This window comes from Asterias rubens, chromosome 4 (genome assembly GCF_902459465.1).
Source record: "Asterias rubens chromosome 4, eAstRub1.3, whole genome shotgun sequence".
Taxonomy (NCBI): Eukaryota; Metazoa; Echinodermata; class Asteroidea; order Forcipulatida; family Asteriidae; genus Asterias; species Asterias rubens.
The window spans coordinates 16,667,298-16,692,546 of record NC_047065.1 but is presented as its reverse complement, the minus strand read 5'-3'; the positions used below and the strand labels follow the sequence as shown (position 1 = coordinate 16,692,546).

Below are 25,249 nucleotides of genomic sequence, written 5' to 3'. Positions count from 1 at the left end.
AATTATTAGACCGGCAAGTAGACAAAGTTTGTATATTTCTATCAGAATAGTTCAAATATATTAATTGTATCTTTGGATTTTCTTCTAAACAGTTTTCGGAAATCAACAATGATGAAAACGCTTGTTGAATATTCATGATGTATCCACACGTCATGGCTAGTGACCCTTGACCTGTTGAGTTTATGATAATACAATGTCCGATATCACCATTACAATTTACAAGGAAATCAGCATTACGATACATATAACTTTTCGCGAATACCCATTGCGCAAGCGCTAACTTGATCACTAGCTAGACCAGCATGCACCTCATTCCACGCATAACGATCCCCGTACCAAGTATTTGCGGTCATGTCTATGCAGATTCACTTAATGGTGTTTGAATCTTTGCATGGTGTGTACTCTGCTCGTCTTGAGCATTCTCCCGAAGACGAGCAGAGTATACTGTTCGAAACGTCGAGACCAAACCGGCTCTTTTCAGAGCCAACACTCCTTCTAAAGAGTTTTTACCCATGGTTGTACCCGCAAGTTTACTATTCATATTTATATTTATATTTATATAGTTGCTGTCAAACTTAATTAGTGTCAAATTATTCTAGTGAAGTTATATACAACTATCATAACATAACCATCACCATGAAATCAAAATCTTAATTGTCCGCCCACTATGTGTCCAGAATTGTTCGAGTGAATTGTGCCTAAAAGTCACTGGACATTATTGGTGATTACTCAAAATAATTGTTAGCATAAAACCTTACTTGGTAACAAGCGATAGAGAGCAATTGATAGTATAAAGCATGGTGAGAGCTGGCTCCCTCTGAAGAAACGTCGTTTTCGGGAAAGAAGTAATTTTCAACTTAAATATTTGAGTATGATTTCGAGACCTCATAATTAGATATTGAGGTCCCGAAATCGAGCATCTGAAAGTACACAACTTCGCCGTGACAAGGTTTTTTCCCATCCATTATTATCTCGCAACTTCGACGACCATGAGTTCAAATTTTCACAGGTTTGTTATTTTGAGCATGTTCAGGCTATTAAATTCGAATTGCCTTGTACTTTACATGTGGTCTGATATACCGTCAGCTGAAATGAGGGTTTGATATTTAATTGACTGTCACATCTTTCCTGGGAACGAGGCGGATGTTGATGCCGTTCTCAGGTGTCAGGAGACCACGAGTTCCTCGCTTCGGTGGAATCTGAAGAAGAATAAAAAAGCACATACAAAAACATCGAATAAGTGTTGATCAATACATTGGTTATTGGTGGTTTTGTTCGTATAATATTTAACAGATGTGAAATTTGCATCGGGGATAGAGAATATTCATTTTGGCTTTACCCATCGGAGTACATGTATAATGGTTAACCCAAAGTTAATATTATTATACATTTGTTTGTTAACCCTAAATCAAAACAAGAAGAATTTGGGGATACATCCTCCACTATAGTTTTTTGCCAACCCCCTTTTTGACGACCTCTTGTCACCTCTTATGTAACATGGCAAAACATTTTCTGCTAGATTTTTAACGTTTAAAATGCGAGCGTGCTTGTTTTCGAACTGCATGCTCTCTATATAGTTTAGAGTATTGGATTAACTTATCGAATTATAAGTTCAAATGATAGGCGTGTCTACCCGTTGAAACAGAGGACTTTAAAGGATTCGGGTACTTTTTCAAAATGTCCACAGATTTACATTAAACTTACAGGGTTTGAAGATAATGATAGTGGAAAGCTTCCCTTCAAATATTACTAACTAAGGTTGTGTAGTTTTTGAGCAATGAGTAAAACAAGTCACAAAATAGTGTTGGCCTCATGAGACCAAAATTATTTTAGCATGTAAAACCCCCTTACCAGTTATGATAATTATACCAGAACCAAAGCATAACTGGTTAATACGTTTTTACATGCTAAAACTGAGACGAAAATTATTACTTTTACTCATTTCAAAAAAAAACTACAGCACCTTAGTAAGTAAAATTTCAAGGGAAGCTTTCTTTTATCATAATCTTCAAACTGTGTAAGTTTAATGTAAATCTGTTGACATTGTGTTTTTTGTTAGGAAAAAGTACATAAAAAAATACCCTTTAACAAAAGGGATCTGGGTATAACAGAGCGACGTCCTCGCTCCCGTCTTCGTGTTCAAAACCAATGGGAAGGTCAAAAAAACAAAAAACAAAACAGTGGGAGAACAAAGATAAGTCTTTGATTAATGGGATTTACAAACAAAAGCTAGGATTAATCCCATCTCGAGTTAGGATGAGTAACCCGTCCTAACTTAGGATGTGTTCAATGCGTCATATGTATTTGGATGTGGAACTTAACCCGTCCTAAGTCCTAAGATTAATCCTAAGTTAGCAAATAGTTTGGTGAAATCGGCGGCTGGTGTACTTAGTAAACAATATTACAATGTTAACTTACTTCTACGGTTGTTACTAACGTTTTCTTATTCTGAACTTTCGATTGTCGGGCGCTGGACTTCAATGCATTTCAATTCAACTCAATCAAAATGTATTTTCATATTGGTAAAATAAAAGGAACAATAAACAAATAAAGCACAACTAATATCAAAGACATTCAAGAACAGGTCAAGAAAATTAAAAATTAAAACGTTAATTAAAATGAAACGAACAAATATAACTTAATGATTAGGAGAGCAAACCAATATGACGGCATTTACAGACCCCGAAAGGCTTAATTGTTTTTAAATGCCTGACAAAATACAAAAACGGAACCTACCTCAGTTTGTCCGGATACCTCCACGCGGTAAATTTGAAATACACGTGTGAGGACAACGAATATTTCCATCATGGCGAACCGGTACCCGATGCACATCCGGGGTCCCTGGCCAAAAGCAAGCCAGGCAGAGGGGTGGATTTGGTCCCTCTTCTCCGGAGCGAACCTGAATATTACAAGAAGTATTAAATTCAATTCAATATGAAGTTTATTCTACTGTTTGTGAAAATAACTCAATGATGAGAAGTGATCAGTGCACCGTGATAACGGTCCGTGCCAATTCTGAACCAGGGGTACATTGGTACCGCTTACCTCTCGGGGTCGAATTTCTCTGGATCCGGCCAATATTCCGGATCGTTCTGGATCGCATGAACAGCAATCTCAACTGTGACTCCCTTTGGAACTGTAACTCCCTGGATTACACAGTCCTCCTTGCAGATACGGTTGAGCCTACCACACGAGAAACAAAATTATTTAGAAAAACATGGAGCAAGACAAAACCAAGCAATTATCATGGAAAAAAAAAGTGAAACTCTGTTTCCCATGCCCCGGGTAATTATTTGGAGCGCAAAGAATTGGCCTAAAAACCCGAAAAGTAAAAATTGTGACATTGGGTCATTTATGCACAGCGGGGCATCAACTCACGAAGCAACTGTCGGGTACAATCGAAGGGTCTCACGGATCACCATGTCAGTGTAGACCAACTGACTGGTTTTCTCAAGGGTGATATCTGACGAGTTCATGACCTCATCGATTTCTTGAATGACTCGCTCTTGGATTTCTGGATGAAGGGCGAGAAGGTAGAAGCAGTAGGATAATGTAGCCGGACTGGTCTCAAGGTTGCCTGTGAAGAAACTCATGCACTGTGGAGGAAAACCAAGAATATTCCAAAGAAATTGTGCAGCATATGGACAAGATCTTGGACCATTTAAAATGGAAGAAGGTATGGTAGTTGATAGCAGTGACTGCTGAGATAATCGTAAAGTCCGAGTAGGGAAATAATGGTGAACAAGGTCAAGACAGACAAACGACAGTCTATACACTGTTATTCAAATTATGGAGCTGTGTGGAGGAAAACCCAAGAAAACAGTGATCTTACTTTGTCTTAATACATTGAGTAGTTTCTGCTTCTTTAAGTTATGCTAAAAGCACTGGACACCTTTTGGTGTATCTAATGCATAAAATGACAAACCTGTGAAAAACTCATTCGGTCGTCAAAGTTGCGAGAGAAAAGTGTAAGAAAAAAACCCATTGTCGCACAAGTTGCGTGCTTTCAGATGCAAAGAAATCGAGACCGCCGCAGCTGAGGTCGAATTCGATTCAAATATTGAGAGATTACTTCTTTCTCAAAAACTACGTTACTTCAGAGGGTTTCGCTTCTCACGATGTTTTACACTATAACAATTTATGGGCTATTGTGAAGTTATGTGGCTGCTGACAAGTGCTATGATGTTTCTTATGAAGCAAAGGCCGTATCGTTTGTGGTTGTCTGTCATGGTTAATTGCACATAGTATTGTATATAATTATTTTAAAAGATTTGTCTTATTTTACATACCATTGAGAAGATCTCGGTTTTTGTCAGGGAAGCTCGTTGAATCAGGTGGCCATTCGACTTGTTTTCTGCTTCAGGATCCTTGTGGGAGTTCACCATGAGTTGCAGGAAATCTTTGTATTTCTGTCAAAAGAAAAAGAAATCAATTTTATTATTTTCATACCAGCATTTTTTACCGGGTTTCTCCAGAAAAAAAACACATGATAATTACATGACTTTATTTTAAAATCTTGATCAGGACAGAATATACTTTGATTAGGTCAGAAAAGACATTCTTAAAGCAAAAGACATGCAGTTGACCAACTAATCTTCAGACCCATATTGTTTGTACAAAATCTCAGGTTAAAGACACTGGACACTATTGGTAATTGTCGAAGACCAGGTTTCCCACTTGTATGTATCTCAACCTATTATGCATAAAAAAATAACAGTCCCGTGAAAATTAGAACTCAATTTGTCGTCGAAGCTGCGAGATAACAATAGAGAGGGAAAACACCCTTGTCATACAAAGTTGTGTGCTTCCCGATGCTTACTTATGTCGATACCTCAAAATCAAATTCTGAGGTCTTGAGTTCAAATATTTTAGTGGGAAATTACTTCTACCTCAAAAAGTACGTAACTTAAAAAGGAGCCGTTTCCCACAATGTTTCATAATGTCAGCAGCTCTCCATTGCTCATTACCATTATAAGTTCTTACGTTAACAGTGACTACCAATAATCTTACCGTTGAGTTTTTCTCGATCTTTCTCACGTCCATAATGCCATTGACGAGATCACCAAAGAAGTTGATTGACTCATGCGGGTGAACGGCACATCCAAAGTATAGAAAGACGGATTCCAGCCATGGAAAGAGCACTGCGTGATTCAAATGGATTACACAAAACAAATAACTGGTTAATTTTAAAGGAATATTGCAGAATTAATAACAGAACAGAACTCATCTAAGATAAGAGATTCACGGTCTATATATAATGATGATGGTCGTAGAAAACATCCCTTGAAATAACTCTGTCTTAAATACTACATTATTGATGAGAAATAAATAAAACTAATTTTCTGTTCACTCAATAAGCCTTTTTTTCATTTATTCTTTTAATCGATTTCATGCAAAAATTTGTAATCGGTTCCACTATTTTCTCGTGACCCAGATTGCCGATCGATCTCAAGGTTTGTCAGTTTATGTATAAAATGGTGGATTATATACAGTGCTTACACTGCCGGATACTGTTTTGTTAATAAACATATATTCTGTTATACGTTGGTTCTGTGGTCACTACGTTTTGTGTAAAAAAAAACAAAGAAAAAAAAACACCTTTTACTTACTTGTGATAATCCACGGCGGGTAGGCAGTCTTAAAATGTTTCCACATTTCCCGGGAATGGTGCATGAGTATTGACCTTTCCTCTTGTGAGCCCAGCTTGGAAGCGAAGAAACAGAGTGAACTGACGTCCATTCCAAACCTTGCCATGTAACTGTAGAAAATCAAAAATAAACACTTAAATTTTATTACATATACTGTACCCTCTTGCACAAGAGTAAAACGTTCACTCTCTTGTCCGAGTGGTGTTATATAGTTTTGCTCTTGTAAGAGTGAAAGTCAATCTGTGTCACTGTATTTGGACGAACTTCACTCTTAATAGAGTTAACAAAGTTTCTTATTTCTACGCTGATAACGTTATGAGAAGGTTTTAAAGTTAACGGGTTTCGATTAATTTGCCAATGTATAATGTAATAGATATATATTTTTTATTGGGGGGGGGGGGTATTGGGGTGTTAAGATGTTGTTTGTTTCTTGGTTGTTTGTTTATTCATACAATCATACATGCAGATAAATAATGAATAAATCACTAAAAAATGTTTTATATATTTAAGAACAATACAAGACAGTATGAATGGGGTGGCCTTCTACTGTATCCGAGACTGCCGTCAGAAGAATCAATTTGTTTTGAATAATACAAGAAATGAGTTCCCAGACAAAGTTATAAAAGTTATAAGTTCAAAAATAAAGTGAGCACATTGTACATCTTTAAAATAGGCGTGTACAGAAGTAAAATGAAATAAAGCACGTTGACTCACGAGTTGATGTCGAGGGAAACTTTCTTCGTCTCGTCGTTTTTGGTCTCGTTCTCGCTTTCGATATCCTTCAACGTGGCGTCGGTGCAATCATTAACCATTGACACCATCTTGAAAGAAAACATAAAGCACTTGAAGTTAATTTTGTTGCGGTTCCATCACTGACACCTTCTGTAAGTCAGTATTTACATGGGCTGAGGACCAATAATTGTTGAATATTTATTAAAAAAAAATAATAATAAATTACCTTGCAGAACTAAAGCCAAGCCGATGTAATTAAAACCCTTTTCTTCTGATTTGCCGGTTCCATTTTATATAAAATGAAAGTAAAAAAAAAAAAATCTGCTCTTTTGCTACTCTCTAAATGAGAGTCAGCCCCGAACCCACAGAGGGAGATCCTCATCGAAACGCTGTCTGCAATCTTCCTCTGTAACTACCGATGTCCACCCACTGGCTATTATCTCCATAGAGAAAAGAATAGCGACTACCCCCCGTGCTATCCTTAACACTCATACTCATTTGTGTCTTCTAAATGCGCAGTCAGTATGTAACAAAACTGCTGCTTTGTCTGACTACATATTGGAACATGATTTGGATATTGTTGCTCTGACAGAAACATGGTTGTCTAATACCGATAAGCACAAGAAGACTATTGGTGAATTGTCATTACCCGGTTACGACTTTTACCATGTTCCCCGCCTCAATAGATCTGGTGGGGGAGGGGGGGGGGGTTGCGGTTATTCATAAGGTCTCCATATCAAGAAGTTCCACATCCAACTACCGTGCAACCTCGTTTGAAAGCCTTTGCTGTGATCTTACATTTAAAGGTCAATTATCTCCTGTTAAACTTGTCATCCTTTATAGACCCCCATACAGCTCCAAACACCGGATTACATCAAGGGTGTTCTTGAATGAATTTATAATTTTGTATTATGTTCTACATTTCTTTTTTGTTGTATGTATTGTTTTTTTGTTCTGCGCCTCGGAATAGGGTCTTGTACACTAGATAGATGGCGCATTATAAATGCATTATTATTATTATTATAAATGTGAATCAAGACATCAATGAACAAGAATCTACCGGGAGTGTACCAGAATTGTAAAAAACAAATCTCTTGCATATAACAAAGAACATCATGGAAACCATCAAACACCACAATGACATCATGATCGCTATTAATATTATTATTATTGGTTTATTAAAAATCAAATGTAGCAGCCAAAAGGCTGAATTGTGTTTAGGTTTACAATATAAAAATTCATTCAAACATCAAAAACCAGCAAATATACAATAAGAGATTATAAAAATAGGTTAAATTTGAATATAAACATTTAAAAAGTAAGAAGATATACAATACACATATTTACACAATGAAAACAAGTTATCTACAGGCCAAAAAATTATTGGTGATTGAGCAGCTCAACTAGGGAGGGGATGCAACTGTTTTTGAAACGGTTAGTCCTACATTTTAATTGAACAAAGTTTATTGGAGTTTCTCAGGTTGTTGTTTCTAGGTGGGGGAAGCCATTGTTTATATCTGTCAGAGGTACAAATGAAATTTATGAGTATATTTATACGAGCGTATAAGTTGTTGTCCAAGTCGAATATGAGTTCGATGAGATACTGATTTTTTTTTAAAGGTTTTATTTGGAGAGTAAGTGCCTTTTGCTATTAGGGCTAGGATTCTGGTAGGCCTAGATGGTACCCAAGCCTACATCCATCAGGACTGTAAAAGGGGTAACCCTGTTTCAGCCCCAAGAGTAGATGACAACAGCTCCGGAAAGTTATTCAAACGCACACCTTGAAGTGGCCTCCGGGACTTGTGTGTAGGCCGACTTGCAAAAAAAATAAAAGAAGAAACGAAAAAAGAAAAGAAAAGAAAAAACACTCACCTGCTGTACTTTGGACTTCGAGAAGGCAAGCGCAACTGCCTCTCTCATATGCTTCCATCTGGCACCTTGTAGACCAAGAAGATCTTCATTCATGACTTTGGGACGAAGTGGAAATTGCTGCCCCAAAATAAAACCAAGTATTAATAAATAAAACACAACAATTATGAGGCGTACGTTTTTTTTCTCGTTTTTTTTTCTTCAAATGCAATGTATGTGGGGACTACGTTTGAATAATGAGACCTTATGACGCCTTCGACATACAACCGTGTAATGGTTTACAAGATGCTGTGGGGCAATTTGCTGCCAACAAACCATGAACACCGGGACGAACCCCCGTATCTTGTCGATAAGCGCACTGTGCTCTTTTACGTGCATTACATAATACGCGGGACCAACGGCTTTAGGACCCTGCCGAGGGATGAATCATCTTGGTTATCGTCATCGTCAGCTATAGAGCAAGCTAGTCTAAACGTTGAGAGCAATTCAAGAACTGACTGCGCGGTAGTACAGCTAATCACGGTTCTATAAGCTAAAGTAGTATAGTCCCAGCCGTTTTTCTATACCATCTGACCGGGTAATAGTTAAAAAGCAGGACAGTTCTTTTCAGAACTGAGAAGTCTCCCGAACCCCCGAACATCTACTCCGCGGCAGTAGAATGAAGAAAGACAGTTCTCTAAGAACAAACTCTACCTGGCAAGTAGATACACACATGGTGTTACCGCAAACCAAATACATATTGATATCCCACCATGCAATACCTCAAATCCTACAGACAATAACTAAGTTACGAGTTTCTACTTGGCAATTGCAATGAAGTTAACCATCTGACTGTCCAACCAAAATCAACTCTTACGAGTCAGTTCAGGTAAATAATTGACATAGTTGCTCACGGTCAAAACATGATTTTTTGTTATACTTTATTGGTGGAAGGGCCTTGGGGTGCAAGTAAACAAAATTGCATTTTCAATTCTATATATAGCCCGTTGCCATGGTTACGGCTCATTTTGTTTTTTGGCCATTTTAGGCCGACTTTGGGGTCTGAAAAACTGTTTTTTGAGTTAATATTTACAACTCCACCCCACCAAAAAACAAAAATATTTCATAAAACCTTTTACATCACTACAAAGTATCATCCTTGGCTTTACTTGAGACAAAAAAATATTGCTATAAATTTCACCCTTGTGCTATTTTTCGAACGTGCATTAGAGTATGTTTTTCAGAACAAAATCAACATTTTTACCATATTTTTTGCCCTAAAAATTTCATTTTTTCAGGGAGCTCAGAATATTTTCCTTTCGGTTTTGATCAGGGCCAAAATTTTTCTTTTTATTTCTGGTAAGAAAAACTTGGGCAAGTGTATCCTGATGTTAACAGTACTGTCTTAAAATTAAAAAATTAAAAAGTAATAATTCTATCAATCTTGCAGCTTTTCCTAAGCACTAGTGGATTACCCAACATTGATCAGGAACTGTTAATGACCTTAATTTTAGATTTTGCCCGGCCCAGCCCCAATCATATTTCTTGACATTGCATAAAACAATGTTTTGTGAATAGCGCCTCTTTTTTTGAAAGTGTTCCCTTTCGGTTGTTATTGGTGTTTTCATGTCTTCTGGGTAGAAACACTGTGTTTATTGTATCCTGTTGTGACTGATCATGCCTTAAGTATAGAAATTTTTCCAAAAACAATGCATGCTTGTTAAAAATCTGGCACTGTTTCCATGCCCTTTGAGTAATGAATACAAAGTTTTTATTTAAACATAATGGTATCCAACCAAACCATAACCAATGCTTTGCCACTGAGAGTTCGTGATTTTGCTACTTTACCTATTGTACAGGTATGATTCCCATTGCAAGTAGAGTGCGATGAGCATTCTTTACAAGTTGTCTTTCATACAGGGCCTACTCTCCTTGGTCCCTGCCTGCTACCAAATGTAAAACTTTTCGTAGAGATAGAGATCATAAACAACGTCTATAGTGTCTGTGCTTGAGGCAGATGGTTTGGAGCATCCAATCATGTCCAACACAAATGTGGGAAATTAAAAAGAACGCTTAAAAGTGTTGGAAAAGTTTGCCAAGATCTCATTAAAAACAATGATACTAACGATTTGCAAGATGAGCGTAAGAGATCATTTAAAAGGAACACGTTGCCTGGGATCGGTCAAGTTGGTCTTTGAAATGCGTTTGTAACCGTTTGTTATAAAATGCATGGTTAGAAAGATGTTTTTGAGTGATACTTGTGTGGATCATTATATTCTACTTTTAAAATATCTTTCTAATCATATGCATTTTGTAATCAACGTTTACAAACGCTTTTCAAAGACCAACTCGACCGATCCAAGGCAACGTGTTCCTTTAATGAAACAACATTGAAAGAAGTTGTAAATACTTGCACCTGCTCAACATAAATAAGTAAGATGCATTTGCAGTGACAAAAGTTTATTCAGGCTAGTTTGATTATTTTTTCCATTCACTATCTTACTAATTCATAATTATTATATATGTCTCTGAGAACGATCAACAAAAATCATTGTAAAACATTACCTGCTGAACTGTTTATCACGTTAAATAAACCAACTCTTTTATTGTTTGCAACAGTACAATTGAAAGGAACCCCACCATGGATGGGGGAACTACTTACAGAAGGCCAAAGCAGGTGAATGGCCATTTAGATACTTTGGATACAGTACTTGCTCACTTTTAGAGCCTCTTTGTTCTGATAGGGATGAAAATGTTTAGTTTGGTAGCGGGCAGGGGACCAAGAAGACTGTTATAAGGCCATGTATAGACAGGAATAGTATACAAATATTGACTGCTTCGAGTGCAATGGTTAAAACTATGACTCCCGAGGTGATCCCCGGAGCGTTCTATTTTCCCAACAAACTTTCTTGATGTGCAAGGGGAATTAAAAAATGTGACTTTCAAAAAAGAGGCGCTGTTCACAAAACTTTGTTTTTTTAATGCAATGTCAAGAAATATGATTGGGCCGGGGCCGGGGCCGGGGCAAATTCTAAGATTTAGGTCATCAACAAGTCCTGATCAATGTTTGGTAATGCACTAAGCTTACAATGAAAAGCTGCCAGATCGATGGAATTATTACTAACTTCTTAATGTTATAAATTCAAAATGAAGCAAATATTTCAAAATGCATTTCTCTATGTTTTTCGGGGAAAAGGGTCTATTTTTGAGACAGTTCTGTTACATCAGGATACAATTGCCCGAGTTTTTCTTACCAGAAATAAAAAGACAAATTTTGGCCCTGATCAAAACTGAAAGGAAAATATTCTGAGACCCCTGAAAAAAAATGAAATTTTGAGGAAAAAAATTCTGGTAAAAATGTTGATTTTGCAAGTTCTAAAAACATACTCTAATGCACGTTCTTAAAATAGCACAAGGGTGAAATTTATAGCAATATTTTTTTGATTTTTGGTTTTTACCCATATACACCGATATGTGTAGCACTGTATACTCAGTACTTTCCCGAGTCCTGTGAAAAAGTACTGAGTATACAGTGCTACACACATCGGTGTATATGGGTAAAAACCAAAAATTAATATTCTTTATCCCCGATGCAAATTTAACATCTATTAAATATTTTTTTGTCTCAAGTAAAGCCAAGGATGATAATTTGTAGTGATGGAAAAGGTTTTATGAAATATTTTTGTTTTTTGGTGGGATGGAGTTGTAAATATTAACAAAAAACGGTTTTTCAGACCCCAAAATCGGCCTAAAATGGCCAAAAAACACAAATGAACTGTTACCATGGCAACGTGTTATATTATGATTTGAAATGTAAATGTTGTTTATTTGGACCCCAAGTCCCTACCATCCACAAAGTATAAGAAAAATATTCTTTTTTTTTACCGTGGACACGTATGTCGATATTATGTGAAAAGACCCTTAAAAAGTCATTTTTCACGTTTTGGGGAAAAAAGTCTAGTTTTGAGGCAGTACTGTCAAAACAGGATATAATTGCCCAAGTTTTTGACACCAGATATGGAAAGACCAATATTGGCCCTAATCACAGCCGAAAGAAAAATTTTCTGAGACCCCTGGCAAGTTGACATTTTAGCAAAAATAGCACAAGGGTGATATTTAAAGCAATAATTTTTTTTCTCAAGGAAGGCCAAGGATGATACTTTGTAGTGATATAAAAGTTTTTTTGAAATAATGTTGCATTTTGGTGGGGTGGAGTTGTAAATATGAGCTAAAAAACAGTTTTTCAAACCCCAAAATCTGCCTAAAATGACCAAAAAACAAAATGAGCCGTAACCATGGCAACGGGCTATATATAGAATTGAAAATGCAATTTTTTTAACTTGCACCCCAAGGCCCTTCCACCCACAAAGTATAAAAAAAAAATCATTTTTTGACCGTGAGCAACTATGTGAATTATTTACCTGAACTGACTCTTACGACTCAATTTATGAAAAGATGGTTAAATGTCAGTAAAAATCAATTACAATAACACAGTTGGAATCCACTGGAATGTTGCGCCAATGAGATTTCGCGCCACATGGCGCCAAATAATTCCAACAGAGGCGGATAGCCCGCCAAAGCGCGCCAAATGGCACCCGATGGGTGACTACTTCGCGCCAATTGCCACCTGGTTGCCCGCCATTCGGCGCCACTTACCGCCTATAAAAGCAAGGCGGCATCGCAGGACTCTCTCACACATCTTTCAAGATTTGACTCGACAACACCTCCACGCAGTTTTTCCTTCACAATTTCTACAAGATTTCACACAATTTTCAACGAAGATGCAGCTGAGGAGGGTCTGAACCAGGTAGCCGATCGCCGGTAATTATATAGTCGGAAAGGAGCGCCAAGCGGCGGCAAGTTCAAACCAATTTGGCGACCTTTGGCACAAACTAATCACCAAGTGGCGCAAAGTAGCCGTCTATTGGCGCGAATGACGCCAACAGGGTGAATTTGGGAATTAAATGGTCGTGTAATGGCACGAATTGGCGCAAACTGGCGCAACATTTTGGAGCAAGCCAGGTGGCATTTGGCGCACGCCATATGGCAACCAGTTTATTCCACTTGGCGACTCGTGTCGAGCGGACATTAATTCGGCGCCACAGTGAGCCACTACGCGCCAATCACATAATCTTTGGCGCGAACTGGCACCAACTGGCGCTGGCCCAGTGGACTCCTAGCATCCGACAACAAATCACAATAAATGTGCTGGTTCTTAATATCAATAACACCGGAATAGATTTTTCTTATGATTTTACCGTTTGTGCTGGTACAAGGCGACGGAAAAATGCTGCGACACGTGACTTTGTAGGAAAGGGTTTGTATTAAAGGCACTTGACAATTTTGGTAATTACTCAAAGAAAAATGTTAGCATAAAAACTTACTTGACTACGAGCGATTTAGAGCTCTTGATAGTAGAAAGCATTGTGAGAAACTGCTTCCTCCTAAAGCAACTTCTTTTTCTTTAAAAAAAGGGTTAGATTTTACTTCACATACAAAAATACGATACCTTAAAGCACAAACATGTGTGCAACAAAGGTGTTTTTTCTTTCATTATTGCTTCAATTTCTTGATATACAGATTTCAAGTTATGCGTATGTTGGGATGGTGCAAGTGATTAAACTTGTCATTGACAATTACCAAATGTATCCAATATGGACACCCTGGATATGATTGGTAAAATACAATAAATATGGTCTATCAATAATTAAAATCACATTGTATTTTTTTTGAGGGGGAAATATTTCAAAATAGCATTTCTCTTTGGACGAAGGACTTACCTCTCGATCGGTAAAGTTTGAGAACTTCTTCACCATTACCTCCTTGACAAACTCCAAATCACTCGTGATTATTGCTTTCTTGCTTCCACGAAAAATGCTGCATTAAAAAAAAAAAAAAAGGAATACTTAATAATAACTTGTTTTTATATAAGGGTCTCGAAATCAAATTCAAATATGTTAGTCAAAAAATGCTTCTTTCACTAAACTACCTTGCCTCAGAGGTAGCTGTTTCTCACATTGTTTTATCAACAGCTCTCGATTACTCGCTACCAAGTAAGATGTTATGCTAACAATTAATTACAAATAGTGTCCAGTGAAATGTAAAAAGTGGGTAAATTAATAGTGTTCTATCCAAGCCTACCATTTCATTTCAATTTGTATTATTTCTTTTTTTTAAAGTAGGATTTGAAACTTTGCATGGTGGAAATACGATATAGAAAGGTTGCGGTAACACCATGTAACGACTATCTCTAAAGAGGTGGGGTGGTTCTGAAAAGAACCGTTGGTTTCAACTCCACTAAAGAGTTGGGGTGATTCTGAAAAGAACCGGATTTTGTAGAGGCAAGTCATTCTAGAGTGTGGGTCCAGCATGGGAAAATGACCTATCGCCCCATGACTTGCTACTCTTAGTAACTTGAAGCATGCATGTATTGGAAGATCGGAGAGATCGCACAGGAGTATAAGCTTTAACCAAAGAAATGTTATACATAGGAGCAGAACCATTGATGCAATGAAAGATAAGCAACAGAAGTTTGAAAGTAATACGAGATTCTACTGGTAGCCAGTGTAGTGACTTCAGAACCGGTGTAATGTGAGTGTGTTTCCTGGTAAGAGGGACAATGCGAGCAGCTGCGTTTTTGTAATTTTTATAGTTTAGAAAGTTGAGTTTGGGGTAAGTGAAAAAGAAGACCATTACCGAAATCCAGCCGAGAAGAAATGAGAGCAAGGACTATTTTCTCAGTGGCTGGACGGGTCAGGTATTTGCGGATCAGCCTTTGTGCTGCGAGGACAGTTTTTTAATAGACCATATTTATTGATATCTATCTATCTATCTAATGATCGAATAAATTGACTAAAGACCAACAATCTTACCCAAAGACTCTTCCGTACTCCTTTGTCCATTTCTGGATAGCAATGTGCACACCCTGGATACGATTGGTAAAATACAAACAAAAAAATCATTAGACTATGTCGTTGCCGTTTTTAGCAAAGCGGCAATTTATCCTGGTAGCCCACATAAGTGCCCCCAATCGCGTTTGGAGTTTTCTTTTATTCAAACTATTGTTAAAAGGTACCTTTTGTAGGACACAAAAAAAACAATCTCCACAGATTTACATTGATTAACCACGGTTTGAAGTTATTGATGACAGAAAGCTTCCCTTAAAATATTACAAGGGGTAACGAAATCTATTCCTTCAACTTTTCGGCTGGGTTCGAGGAACAAGGGATAAAAAATAAATTCTTGAATTATGTCCCTTTCTCCTTTTTGGCTTGATTTGTGCACCAATTTCTTACTTTAAAAAAAGGGGGTAGGCGGAGTCACCCCCAAACACTTTTATCCATTCTATAAACATATAAATCGTTACAAACAAATTCTCAAAAACATATTTTATTGTTCATAAACATAATTATACTCGAATGTTTGAAGAAGAAAAAAAATATTTCCAGGTGACTTTAATGTAGCTTCCAACAGCGATGAATATTTTAAATGTAAACTGTATATACAAATTGTTTGTTTGTAAACTGTTGTTGTATAACGTGCAGCTTTTACTGTCATTTGCCCATTAGTCACGAGTGTAAAAAAAAAAGTGAAATATTTATACTTGTAGTTCAAAACTGAAACTGTTGCAGTAAGTTATTGATGAACTAATTATTTTAGTCTGGCTAAAAACTTACATCTCTGAAGTGAAACATGTTTCCAAATATGGGCAGAGGCGGCGGACCCTTCAACCCAAGCTTGGCATAGTAAGTGCGGCGGCTGTATGTGCTCCTAAATGGTGACAGAGGTACAAAGTTTGTGTTACATCATTTGACTTTGAGGGGGACTCTGTTATGGTCGAAACGTCAGGCCTCTGATTTTATCCATTTATACCATAGGTCCTTTTGGTTGGTTTTTATTATAAGTTTTCTCGATCAATTTCGGCAGATGAGCAGCCAATTTAACCATCAAGCTATTCTGTTTTGCGCGAAATCGAGTGCTACTGAAAAGGGTCATTCGATTTCGTTTTATGATTAGTCAAATGTAATGTTGCGTCATTCGATTTAACAAAATAATCATTAAATTTAACAATTCATCAAAGCAGCATTCAAACTCGCAGACGCCTCTTGAGGCGTGTGTGTCACGATAAAGAATGACGATACGCTAAATTGAACAGAGTGCTAAAGGAATTTGACTAGACTCAAAACGAAATTGAATGGCCGAATTCTGAATTTGAAACGCAGTAACAACTCGAGAGGCAACACAGCTTTAACTCGAACGCATGGAAATGAATTGGCTGCTCATTTTCTGAAATTGACCAAGAAAACCTATATTATTTTTGTAATATTTGTTTAAAGGGTCTATGTAACTTTTGTAGGACAAGAACACAATGTCCACAGATTTACACTAAACTAACACAGTTTGAAGATAATGATAGTAGAAAGCTTCCCTGAAAATATTATGTGCTGAGGTGCTGCAGTTTTTGGGAAATGAGTAAAACAATGTCATGAAAATAATTTCGTTTCATGAGACGAAAATGATTTTAATCATTTACAAACGTATTTTCATGACATTGTTTTACTCATTTCTCAAAAACTACAGCACCCCAGTAAGTAAAATTTGAACCCTGTAAGTTTAATGTAAATCTATGGACATTTTGAAAAGGTACCCAATCCTTTAATGAAAATCCGCCTAAAACTAGGGTAAAAGCCACTCTTGGAAGTGGAACGAACTCAGGGCAAGTGAGGGTAGGAATTGATATTCCTCTTAAAACAGTATAGATTGTAGGATGGAGGTAAACGTGCACTAAAAACACAAACTAGTTTTGAGATAAACAGAAGAAACTACAATCGTCAAATAAGAATGATATAAAGACCGTGTGAATAAATATCTTACCATGCAAGCCAAGCAGCAAGGATGCCGAACAATGTTAAGACAACCCCCAGCATATTGGCGACGATCCAGATACGATACCTGTCAAGTAAGAAATAAAAGCCTACTGCGTCAAGCCAGCAATTCCTCACTTTTGTTATGCCGAGCGATTTGCAATTTCCGGTGTTTTTTCGAGGTTGCAGTAATGTGCGGGTTGGTCTCAATTTATGAAACAGTAGAATGTGCGCATCGTTAAAGGCAGTGGACACTATTGGTAATTAATCAAAATAGTTATTAGCATGAAACCTTGCTTGGTGACGTGTAATGGGGAGAGGTTGATGGTATGAAACATTGTGAGAAACGGCTCCCTCTGAAGTGCCATAGTTTTCGAGAAAAAAGTAATTTTCCACGAATTTGATTTCAAGACCTCAAGTTTAGAACTTGAGGTCTCGAAATCAACCATCTAAACGCACACAACTTCGTGTGACAAGGGTGTTTTTTTCTTTCATCATTATCTCGCAACTTCGAAGACCGATTGAGCTCAAATTTTCTCAGGTTCCTATTTTATGCATATGTTGAGATAAAGCAAGTGAAAAGAATGATCTTTGACAATTATCAGAAGTGTCCAGTGTCTTTAAGAGAGTATGCGTTACGCCACTGCCTTTAAGCGTATCGCAATCCAACTGACACGTACGCCTATCTATAAATATATTTCCCGAAATGATTGTCCAACGTTTTTCAGTTGACTTACCGCCTTGACGATTAAGCCAAAGTTCGTAGACCTTCAAAGTGCATTGTTAGAGCTGGCTGGGTCTCGATGTTACGAACAGTAAACTCTGGTCGTCTTCAGGAGAAGATGGTTGTACCCGCAAATATATTTTTTTTCGGTCAAATTTGGCAAATGAGCAAACAATTTCATTTTCATGCGTTCGAATTAAAGCTGGCATCAAACCTTTTAAATTTTAACTTCTTATATAGATACAAACGAACATTATGAACATTACGAGCGTAAGTTTAGTCCGAGTTCGATGAGGTACCAATCTTTTAAAGGCACTGGACACCTTTAGTAATGTCCAGTCTTCTCACTCGGCATATCTCAACATATGCTTAAAATACCAAACCTGAGAAAATTAAATTGGTCGTCGAAGTTGCGAGATACTAAATGGAGAATAAACACCCTTGTCACACGAAGATGTGTGCTTTCAGATAGTGAGTGAATGCAACAGGAGGAGTTTAAAGACACTGGACACTATTGGTAATTGTTAAAGACCAGTCATCTCACTTGCTGTGTATCAACGTGTGCATAAAATAACAAACCTGTGAAATGTTTTCGTCGAAGTTGCAAAATAACTATGTAAAAAAAAAACACTTGTCACCGGCGAAGTTGTGTGCTTTCAGATGCTTGGTTTCGGTACCTCAAAATATAATTCTGAGGGCCCGAAATTAAATCCGTGGATAATATTACTTCAATTGTTTTTCTCGAAGACTATCAGGGAGCCGTTTCTCACAATGTTTTATACCATCAACAGCTCACCATACTCGTTACCAAGTAATATTGTATGTTAACAATTCCAATAGTGTTCAATTGAAACAAATCACCTGTTGTACTTTGGACTTTGAGAAGGCAAGTGCAACTGCATGCCTCTCTCTAATGCTTCCATCTGGCACCTTGTAAACCAAGAAGATCTTCATTCATGACTTTGGGACGAAGTGGAAATGGCTAGGACAAAAAATAATCAGAAGAGATCACCCTGTTATTATGCATACCTACGATTATTATTTTCCCCCCTTTTTGTCCACAACCTGTTTGTTGTAATATTAAGGACACAGGAAGAACCTTTGATGATTGTTTTGTTTTCGGTTTTTGTCTTTAACTTAATTTAGTCCCTTTGTTTTTCCTTATTTCGTGAAAATGTCACGCTAAATTGTTTTTATTTGTTTCTGTGTATATTATTTGTTTATTTATTTAATGTTTGTATTTGCTTTAAAATAGTAGTAATTATTATGCTAATTCTTTATTAATGTGGATTAAGTGATGTAGGTTGTCGTTTGTTGAATAAACGGAGTAGAATAACTCCACTTGTAGGTTGTCGTTTGTTGAATAAACGGATAACTCCACTCGAAAGAAAAAAAAAGGAAACAGTTTTAATCACTTCACCTTTTCTGCCGGTATAGGAAAAAGTTTGGTATTAAAGTTTTTATGATAGCTGCACACACAGGGTGCCCCCTACAAAAAGTTCGCTGTAGAATTGTAAAAATATGTAAAGACACAGGAAGAGTAATTTGTATTGACTTCAGATGTTATGCTGGTATAAGAAACAGTATACCCGGTGAAGTGTGTAAGCTATTTACTTAAACGTTCACTTACGGGTGGTTGTCCCACTGCCCAACCAAACAAAAATAAACAATCATACAAAAAAAGTAATGAAAACAATATCTCGCTTTATAATCGAGGACATCGTCGGATTTATTACAAAAAAACACAATTTAATCACATGAACTGGTCCTTGAGTAGTACCTGCATGCTTGGTTATAAAAACAGTTTGAGATTTCCTAGATTTAGTCATGGGTTCTTTTGAGACAAAGAGCCGATCGTACAATGACGATGTTTTGAAAGCAAGGGTAAAACATTAAAGGCACTGTACACGTTTGTTAAGTGTCAAATACCAGGATTCTCACCTGGGCCCAATTTCATAGCGCTGCTAAGCGGCCGATTTTGTGCTTACTGTGCAGTTTCTATTTCATAGCGCTGCTAACTGTAAGCATACGAAAAGGCATGCTAACTTTCCGATGCTTATCGCACGAAAATAAATGACGTCACAATGCAAATCCACGGTAAACACGCAATATGGCCGCCCATTTTGTTCTGCTAATCTGTGAACTACGCTAAGGCTTAAGGACAATGGACGCTATTGGTGAATGTCAAAGACCAGTCTTCTTACTTGGTGTATATCAACATATGCATAAAATAACAAACCTGTGAAAGTTTGAGCTCGGTTGGTCGTCGGAGTTGCGAGATAACTATGAAAGAAAAAAGAAACTTGCCACTTGATGTTGTGTACTTTCAAACACTTGATTTCGAGACCTCAAGTTCTAAACTTAAGGTCTCGAAATCAAATTCGTGGGAAAAAACTTCTTTCTCGAAAACCACGTCACTTCAGAGGGAGCCGTTTCTCAAAATGTTTTATACTATCAGCCTCTCCCCATTATTCATTACAAAGTGAGGTCTTTTGCTGATAATTATTTTGAGTAATTACCAATAGTGTCCACTGCCTTTAAGCAAAAAAAAAAGGCCGGCTACAATAAGCACGCACATTTGGTAACCGTTAAGCAGCGCCATGCAATTGGGCCCTTGTGTAACGGCAACATTATGCATCCATTATTTTAACAATATTGGATAAAACCGTTCATACAAAGAACTTTGTTTGGCAAGGTGGTTACTTTTTATTTTTTAAAGGCATTGGACACGTTTAGTAATTGTCACAGACCAGTTTTCTAACTAGGTGTACCTCAACATAACCATGCATAAAATAATGGACTCAAATGGTCCTCGAATTTCCAAAAGAAGAATGACAGAGGAACACCCCTGTTGCATTACTTTGAACAATTTGTATTATTAATTGAGTGAGAAATTACCTCTTTATTAATAACTGTATTTTCAGAGGTAACCGTTTATCACAATGTGTTATAAATACTAACAACAGCTCTCCATTGTTCCGTACCAAGTTACCATGCTATCAACTATAATTATACCAATAGTGTCCAGTGCCCTTAAATAACTATGGCAGTTATTTGGAAGTGAGATATTCAAAATCCAAAAACATATTTCCTTTGTGTACATTATAGATCCGAGGGACTTACCTCTCGATCAATGAAGTTAGCAAATTTCCTCACCATTACCTCCTTGACAAACTCCAAATCACTAGTAACTATAGCTTTCTTACTTCCTCGAAAATAACTGCATTCACCAAACGAATTAACAATCAAGAAAGACACAACAAATATATTAACAACTTGTTTGACGTTGCGCCTTATTTATAACCGGACATGTTGTTTTTATTATAAGACCCAAGGTAGCACATTGTACAAGGAGGGTAAGGCAGTGAACACTTCTGGTAATTACTCAAAATAATTATTAGCATGAAACCTTATTGGTAACAAGTAATGGTGAGCTGTTGATGGTATAAAACATTGTGAGAAACGGCTCCCTCTGAAGTAACGTAGTTTTCTGAAATAACGTAGCTCTCTAATTGAAGCATCTGAAAGCCAACAAATTCGTGTCACTCGAAGTTGTGTGCTTTGAGACGGTTGATTTTGAGACCTCGAGTTCTAATTCTGTGGTCTCAAATTCGTGGAAAATTACTTCTTTCTCGAAAACTACATTACTTCAGAGGGAGCCGCTTCTCACAATGTTTTATACCATCAACCTCTCCCCATTACTCGTCGCCAAGTAAGGTTTTATGCTAATAATTATTTTGAGTAATTACCAATAGTGTCCACTGCCTTTAACACCAGCACTGGTTAACACGAATTGTACATGCTAAAATAATGTATGTGTCCTGATGCGAAATTTATTTTCGTGACATATTGTTTTAATAATTGCTCAAAAGCGCTTGTTTTTCCCGTTTGAAATAATATTGTTTTTACTTATAGAAATGTGGAGGGGAATTGATTAGGTTTTAACTTCTGCTAAAAGATATCTCACCCAAATACTTTGCCGTAGTCCGCTGTCCATTTCTTGATAGCAACGTGCACACCCTATGTGTTATAATGTGTACAAATAAAATTAGTTAATATTTTTTTCCGTTTTTAGCCCCACAGACACTGTACACCTTTAATGTTTTTTTTTAATTTTTGTTATTAACTTTAAAAACAAAGCTGAATTATTCAGAAACACCTGTCGATCCTAGATCACGTCTTTCACATCGTGACAAAAAAAGTAATAACTAAATGAATCAAAAACCGTTTAGTGATGTGTGTAACAACAAATGTATAGTTAGAGGCACTGGTCACTTGGAGTATCCCAACATAAGCACGAAACAATAAACATGCGAAAATTTTAACTCAATTGGACGTCGAAGTTGCGAGAGAATAATGAACGAAAAAACACCCTAGTCGCACAAGTTATGTGCTTTAAGATTCTTGTTTTCGGGACCTCATCTGAGGTCTCGAATTCAATTCAAACTAGACATTAAGTGTTTGCGAACAAACACGAAGCTGTTCCGTGTTGTTTTGCTTGGATTATGTGCTTCATTGCCCAAGGAATTTATAACTGAAATAAGGTTTGCAAAAAATTGTGTAGCTCTTGATATAAGGTCACACTTCCCAGTTGACCCGTATAAGTAAAGGTCAACATGGGCCCACAGCTACCAAAGACTAATCTGCAATGCCAAAGAGTCTATAACTGAAACAGTTAAAACAAAATCGGATGTGTAGATCTTGATAGTCCCACTTCCGGTTGACCCAGAAGTAGAGGTCAACATGGGGTCACAGTTTTCCAAAGTTAATATTTATTGCCTAAAAGTCTATAACTGAAGTTTGAACACTGGCTTTGTACTTTTTGAGATATGGGCCCACTTCCGGTTGACCCGGAAGTAAAGGTCAACATGGGGTAAAAGTTGTTTCAAACTAATCTTGAATGCCCAAGGAGCCTATATTGAAAAAAAGTTTGACAATCGGTTGTGTAGTTCTTGAGATGGTCCCACTTTCGGTTGACCCGGAAGTAGAGGACAACTTGGGGTCACGGTTTTTCATAGTTTATTTTTAATGCATAGGAGTCTAAAACTGAAAAAAAGTTGAATATCTGTTGTATAGAACTTGAGATATGGTCCCACGTCCGGTTGACCAGGAAGTGGGGGTCAACTTGAGGTCACGGTTTTCAAAGTTAATATTTTAGTTTACAACTGAAAAGAGTTTGGAAATCTGCTGTATAGTTCTTGAGATATGGTCCCACTTCCGGTTGACGCGGAAGTAGAGGTCAACTTGAGGTCACAGTTTTTTTTTCAAATTAATCTCCATCCCCCAAGGAGTCTTTAACAACAAACGGTTGAAAAATCGACCGTTCAGTTCTTGAGAAAATGATGCTGCAAAGAATTCCTAACTAATATGCAAATGAGGGTCGCATGGTTAATTAATAAAGAATTTTAATATTTGTTATGATATGAAATAAGCTAAACATCCTAAAGCGTCCATTTGATATTATTATACGTGTTTAAAAACACAAAATAATTTGCAGGATACATCTTTCCTACTCTTGCCGATAGGGGGCGCTCTTATGGAACATTTCAATTGCAGGATTTCTGCACCGTAACGTCCGTATCTGACTCTGTATTTGTATGTGTACGTCGCAGAGACCAAACCCGTCATAAAATGTCAAGCTATAATTTCCCCTATAGAACACGGCCCAGTTTGATGGCTCTGTCTGCTTCAACCAAACTCTGCCCATTTATTATACAACCACCATTCTCCACTTACTGTGCAAGCGCTGAAATATCTGTGCAAGTTCAAAGCAAAGATTGCATATGATAAGTTTCCTCGCGCAAAAATATCCCTGCTAAGCTGTGAAATATAAATAATATCTGCGCTTCTGAAGTGTCAATTCTTTGCTTACGCAGTGAAGCAGAGTCAAATTGGACCAGTCTCACAAGATTTCCCGTCATGTACTAACAATGTTTTTTGACTTTTACATGTTTGAAGTGTAGGCCTTACCAAACCTACTTACAGGGCAAAATTTGATGGTTCTCATAACCACCAAAGTCTGCGCTTACGATCACCATTTTCCGCTTACTGTGCAAGCGCGGAATATAATGTGCGAGCTTGGAAGCACACAAACAAAAGAAATCCCTGCTAAGCAGTCTATTTCGCTTGACGTAAGCGCAGAATTCACTGCTTCTACTAAGCACTGAATCTTTTTCATTAAGCAAGTTCCCATCATGATAGGCCTGGGTGACTAGTGAAATTTACTACTCGACTAGTCGCACCTCAAACCTAACTACGACACTTGTCGAGATAAAAAAATACAGATTCTCAAGATTGTGTCGCGATGTGCCGCAAGGGCAATATTAATTATGTTGCGAATGGGCGACTAGTGAAATTTACTACTCGACTAGTCGCACCTCAACCTAACTACGACACTTGTCGAGATAACATACGGATTCTCAAGATTTGTGCCGATATGTGCCGCAAGGGCGATATTAATTATGATGCGAGTAGTAGTAAGCAACACAACTGGTTCACCAAACAGGTAGTCGAAACGACTCTCTGAAGTGATGTAGTTTTCGAGTTCCACGAATTTGATTTCGAGACCTCAGATTTAGAACTTGAGGTCTCGAAATCAAGCATCTGAAAGCACAGAACTTCGTGTGACAAGTGTATTTTTTCTTTCATTATTATCTCGCAACTTCGACGACCAAATGAGCTCAAATTTTTACAGGTTTATTGTATGCATGTTGAGGTACACCAAGTGAGAAGACTGGTATTTTACAATTACCAATAGTCTCCAGTGTCTTAAAGCAATCGCACAACATCGGTTAATAGTGTTGTCGATAGGCCCACACTTCGTGTATCCCAATTTATATATAAAATAACGAACCGTGGAAATTTAGGCTCAATCGGTCATCGGAGTCGGGAGAAAATAACGGGAAACCCACGCTTGTTTCCGCACGTTCCGCCGTGTCATGACATGTGTTTAAAATTATTTAAATGTTTTCTCAAAAAGTAAAGCATTCCATTGAATAATATTTCAAGGGAAGTCTTTCACCATTACTTTCTGTAAGCCCTGTAAGTTATTTGTAATATCTGTGAACTTTTAAGTTTTGTTCTGTTCAGAAAGTGTCCAGGACTCTCAACGTGTGGTTGTTGACCTTTTGAATGTATCAATCTTGTATGTTGAGGATCCAACCCATATACTTTATCTGTCAAACTTTCAATTTAAAGGCAAAACACTAATTGTAATTACTCAAAATACTTGTTACAATAAAAAATTACTTGGTAACGAGCAACGGCGTTTTGAGATAATTTCCCACTCAAAATAGAAAAAGACGTCGGTGCATCTGAAATAACACAAAGATGTGCAAACAAGGGTGAGTTTTTCTTCATTATTCTTTTGCAACTCTGATGACTAAATGAGCCAAAGTGTAAAACGTTTTAAAATGTTTATCGGTTTTCACTAT

At 37.2% G+C, this 25,249-nt stretch overlaps 1 protein-coding gene across 1 annotated transcript; it reads right to left on the bottom strand.

The window, feature by feature from the left end:
- Positions 1–1,065: 1,065 nt before the first annotated feature.
- Positions 1,066–17,243, bottom strand: LOC117288752 (cytochrome P450 3A31-like). Its single transcript, XM_033769580.1, has 13 exons — positions 17,103–17,243; positions 15,905–15,998; positions 15,101–15,153; positions 14,009–14,105; positions 8,253–8,369; positions 6,363–6,469; positions 5,610–5,758; positions 5,011–5,141; positions 4,290–4,409; positions 3,379–3,596; positions 3,046–3,183; positions 2,737–2,899; positions 1,066–1,199 (listed from the first exon to the last, which is right to left on the bottom strand). The coding sequence occupies exons 1-13, from the start codon at positions 17,153–17,155 to the stop codon at positions 1,107–1,109; spliced, it is 1,533 nt and encodes a 510-aa protein (XP_033625471.1). The 5' UTR covers positions 17,156–17,243; the 3' UTR covers positions 1,066–1,106.
- Between the last annotated feature and the right edge of the window lie 8,006 nt (positions 17,244–25,249).

Bases quoted from the DNA above. Each gene is read 5' to 3' on its own strand.
- LOC117288752 (XM_033769580.1), bottom strand. From the start codon at position 17,155: ATGCTGGGGGTTGTCTTAACATTGTTCGGCATCCTTGCTGCTTGGCTT. The intron at 8,370-14,008 runs GTAAGTCCTTCG...ATTTTGGGGCAG, and splicing joins CAAACTTTACCGATCGAGAG to CAATTTCCACTTCGTCCCAA. The intron at 5,142-5,609 runs GTAAGTAAAAGG...TGAATCACGCAG, and splicing joins CCCGCCGTGGATTATCACAA to TGCTCTTTCCATGGCTGGAA.